A 4276-nucleotide genomic window follows, 5' to 3' on the forward strand; every position below is an offset into this window, starting at 1 on the left:
CTAACAGCTTCATTTTAATTTAATTTTTTCTCTAAAGACCCTATCTTCAAGAACAGTGAAGTGACATTCTGAAGTACTGGGTTAGAACTTCAACTTATGAATTTGGGGAACACAATACAGCTACAGCCTAGAACTGCTATGGACTTTGATTTTTCTTTTTCACATATTTTTACATAAATACTTCTATTAGCTTTAACGTAAGTACTGAGAAGATAATTTAAAAAACAAAGGACAGGCCTATATCATATGCATGTAAAAATATAACTGATGTGCAAAAAGAATCTGTTTTCCTAGGTATTACACTTGTTGCATCTTAGGATTTATTGAATAATGTCCAAAGAACTTTGCCTTAGGGCAGCAGCTTCAAGTAGAAAAAGGTGACAGTCAAGCTCAGGAACCCAGGGAAGTTAAATTTAGAAACAAAAAGCCAAGATGCATCCTATCACTCAATAATTATTTTCTAGAACAGCTAACTGATGCAGCAGAAGATGGGTCAAGTTGTTACTACTTCCCCACAACAGTTCCTCAAGGTATGACCACCAGCATCTGTCATTTGGGGTGTCTGTTATGAATGCAGGTCTCTGCATCCTACTCCAGACTCAGTGCATCCAGCTTTGGGCTGGGAGACCTGCACTGTAACAAGCAGCCACCTCCCTGCCCATCGAGTCATGGGTCTCTGCCCTGAGGGCTGTGTGCTGCCATCTGTGTACCCACTAAGCATCCATGAGAAAGGCCATGCTTATCTGAGTTGTAAAACTTTATTCTGTACAAAGTGCAATCCAGAATATGCAGAAAAGTACTCTGTGTCACACTCACAATCAATACCACCAACTTCCATTGGTGTGCCATCAAAACCTGACAAATCAGTTAGCTAAAAATCACATAAAAGGCACCTAGAGAAACCAAACTAACAGTTTCTCCCAGCAATAGATTTTCTCTTCATTAGTCTCATGAGCACCTGCTGACAGGGGAATGAAATGCAAACCTGACAGTAATATTCATTAACAAGGAAGACTTCATTCATGCTTTCAAGTATAATGATTAACTCTGGATGGCAGGAAGCCTAATTCAACTGTTACTAGCCACCAGGAACTCAGAACAGCAAAGAACTCAAGTAGAGGAAAGCAAGGGCTCTATGAAAATTACACCCTTTCTGTGAAATTCAGTCCCACAACCTGTGTGAGCAAGGGTCCAAGGCAATGGAGAGGCAGCGAAGCTGCTCCCTGGGCCCTGCTCATGAGGGCCCTGCACGGCTGTGCCTCCCGCTGCTGCGTCCTGCCGCTGGGAGGTCTGCTCTGCAGTGGCTCCACTTTAACTTGGTCCTCCAGTCTCATGATGGCTGTTTGGGAGATGTTTGGTTGTCATCTTTAAATTTCCAGAATTGATCTTGGCTGAAGCCAAAGGTAACATACCCGTCCAAAATATAGATGTCCTCATGGTAAGAAGGCCATTCTGTAGTTTGCACATATATATACACACATTGGCTCTGATGGAAGACAAAGTTTCCTTCCTCTTTAGCAAGAGAATATTGCATCCGACAATGCTGCTTTGGCTAGCTCTTTTTCCTGTGCGCCCTCATGTGTGCAGCAATTGAACCAGCTATTTCCGCATTCTTCTTGTTCTGGCCAAAATAATCTAGAAACTCACCATCTGGTCCAATCAAGTACATTATTATTGTATGATCCACCTGCAGAGAAAAGGGGTTGAAGGGAGGGGTTATGAGAAAAAGATTAACAAAATAAGCTGCTTATTTTACTGAATAAATGCTGCAGGATAAGAGAACTTTACATTAATGCTGAAATAATCTTTGCTATTATTTGTGGAATGGGCCTAATCCTATTATAGCAAATTCACAGACACAGACTGTCTAAAATCTTTTGTGTTCCAGAAATTTGCACTGCCTATTGCTTGTACCATCAGCTAAAACTTGGAATTCTTTCGGTTCAACCCTAAACACACTCATACCCTTAACATACTTATACAACTTTTAACCGACACAATCACTGAGAAAAGAATCCAACTTCTAAGAAATGGCCATTGCTGGCCTTCATAAAACAGCGAATGCCTAATAGAACACAATGCTTGTTTGGAAACACCTTACATTTTGAGTAAAATATCTGACCCCTTAATCATAAAGAGATGTCACATCGAATTACAAGTGTTGGTGAGAAATTACTTTCTTTAATAAGTTCATGGGTATATTCTAGAATTGGTTCTCATTCATTACTGCCTAAATTCTGCTTACCATGTTTTAGGAGAAGAAACAGAAAACTAACAAATGGTTTAATTATATAATTTATAAATTCTAATACAATATTTAGCCCTGATATTAGTAACTCAAACAGAAACAAAAAAAAAACCATGTTTTTCTCCTCTAGGGAATTTTTATATGCCACACTGAACAATCTTATCTGAAACAAATCACCTGGAAACTCATCAGGAGCAATAAATGCTAAATCCCCAAGGAGTCATCTTAAATTCATTATCCATTTTCCTGGCAAAGTTCTTAAAACATTCCGAGCTCTAACTTAAATTTAGATTAGGCATCAATTTTTTTTAGATAGATGCTTCCACAAAATCCAATTTTAAATGAGCAAAAGACCTGGCACCGAGTCACTGGAATTTATTGCAGACTTGATTGCTATTTGGCAAGACAGAAAGGAATGTGAACACACATACCAAACTGGAGACACTCCCCAAATATACCCTAACACACATTATATGTCTGTGAGGTTATATATTTTTTTATAAACACAAATGCATAAGGAGATAGCAAATGGAAAAATGGAAAGAGCCACTTGTCTCCCCACATAACAGAAGAATGTACACCAAGAGAGCTCCAACAGCTGGTGATTTCATGTGTGGTGGGACAAGACAGGGGGGTTACGTTTCTCCACAGTTGACACAGAAATCAGAATTAAGTCTCTTGTTCTCTCTTCAAGCCCTACTCTGTAACTCACACTTCCCTTTCCCCCTACTTTTTTTCTATTCCTTCTCCCTTAAAAAAACAGAATTGTAGTGTGTTGGACTTACTTCTAAGTGTTCTTAATACAAATTACTTTCTGGTATGTAATAAAAACTGAATATTGTTCTATCCATATCTGTCAAACATGGCAGTGTTCACTTCTCAATATTCATTTGGGTTGTGAACAGAACAAACAGCCATCTAATACAGAGTTCTTCAAAGTTCTAGTAGTTACTAGTATAGAAAAAGGAAACTAGCATTTATTGACTAGCTCTTTCACACGTCATCTTAACCCATGAGACAAGTCTCATCCTCCTCTATAAACAATAAAACAGGCGGGGGCAGGTAAGTTATATAATTAGTAAGACCAGACCCAACCTTAGAACCTAGGATGTGTTCAATTCCAAAGTCCACAATCTTTTCTTATGACCATGTTGCCACTATGCTAATTCCACTGGAGATCAGCAACTCAGCTTTCCTAATGTGAAAGTTCTTTTTTAATATAAGTTTTTATTTTTTGAAATGATAATACACACACACTAAAAAAAAAAAAAAAAAATCCTGGGCCGGCCCATGGCTCACTCGGGAGAGTGCGGTGCTGATAACACCAAGGTTCGGATCCCTATATAGGGATGGCCAGTTAGCTCACTGGGTGAGCGTGGTGCTGACAACACCAAGTCAGAGATTAAGATGCTGTTACCGGTCATCTTTAAAAAAAAAAAAAATCCAGTAAATTTATGCAATGAAAACCTTCCTCCTATTCTGAACTCCCACAGTCCTTCAGAGGGAACCACTGCCACCCGTTCCTTCTGTATTCTTCCAGAGAAATTCTCATTTGTTAGTGGACATTAGTATATACCCACTACCACCTTTTCTTTTTATACACAGATAACAATATGCTATACTTGCTTTCTCATTTAACAACATGTGGAACAATGTCCATTGTTCTATATATCAGTACAAATACAGTAGCTTCTTTTAAAAATGGTTGCTTGGTTTTCAGTCTTTTCTCTTTACAAACAATGTTGTGGGGTATACTGTAAGATATATTCCAAAAAATAGAATCCTTGACCAAAAAAGTATTCTACTTTAAATGTGTTTCTTTTTTTTTTTTTTTTTTTGTCTTTTTTCGTGTTCGGCAACGGATCGCAACCCTCAGTGTCGCGCCCGGACCGGACCGGGACCGGCAACGGGATCGCAACCCTTGGCATCGCGCCCGCACCTCGCTCAGCCAGTGAGCGGGAACCGGTCTGTATGTGGGATCCGAACCCTCGGCGGGAGCGCCGCCGCGCTTCCCAAGCGGTGCACTGT

The 4276-nt window shown here is 39.5% G+C and overlaps 1 protein-coding gene across 1 annotated transcript in view; it reads right to left on the bottom strand.

Moving 5' to 3' along the window:
• Window positions 1–739: 739 nt before the first annotated feature.
• The window catches only part of LOC103601744 (protein SCO1 homolog, mitochondrial), a 15634-nt gene continuing 12097 nt past the window's right edge, over window positions 740–4276 (bottom strand). The window contains exon 6 of the mRNA XM_008586167.1: window positions 740–1687. Within this exon, the coding sequence (XP_008584389.1) occupies window positions 1553–1687 (135 nt within the window). The 3' untranslated portion in view covers window positions 740–1552. The remainder of the gene's footprint in view (window positions 1688–4276) is intronic.

This window comes from Galeopterus variegatus, unplaced genomic scaffold (assembly GCF_000696425.1).
Source record: "Galeopterus variegatus unplaced genomic scaffold, G_variegatus-3.0.2 Scaffold3857, whole genome shotgun sequence".
NCBI classification, from domain to species: domain Eukaryota; kingdom Metazoa; phylum Chordata; class Mammalia; order Dermoptera; family Cynocephalidae; genus Galeopterus; species Galeopterus variegatus.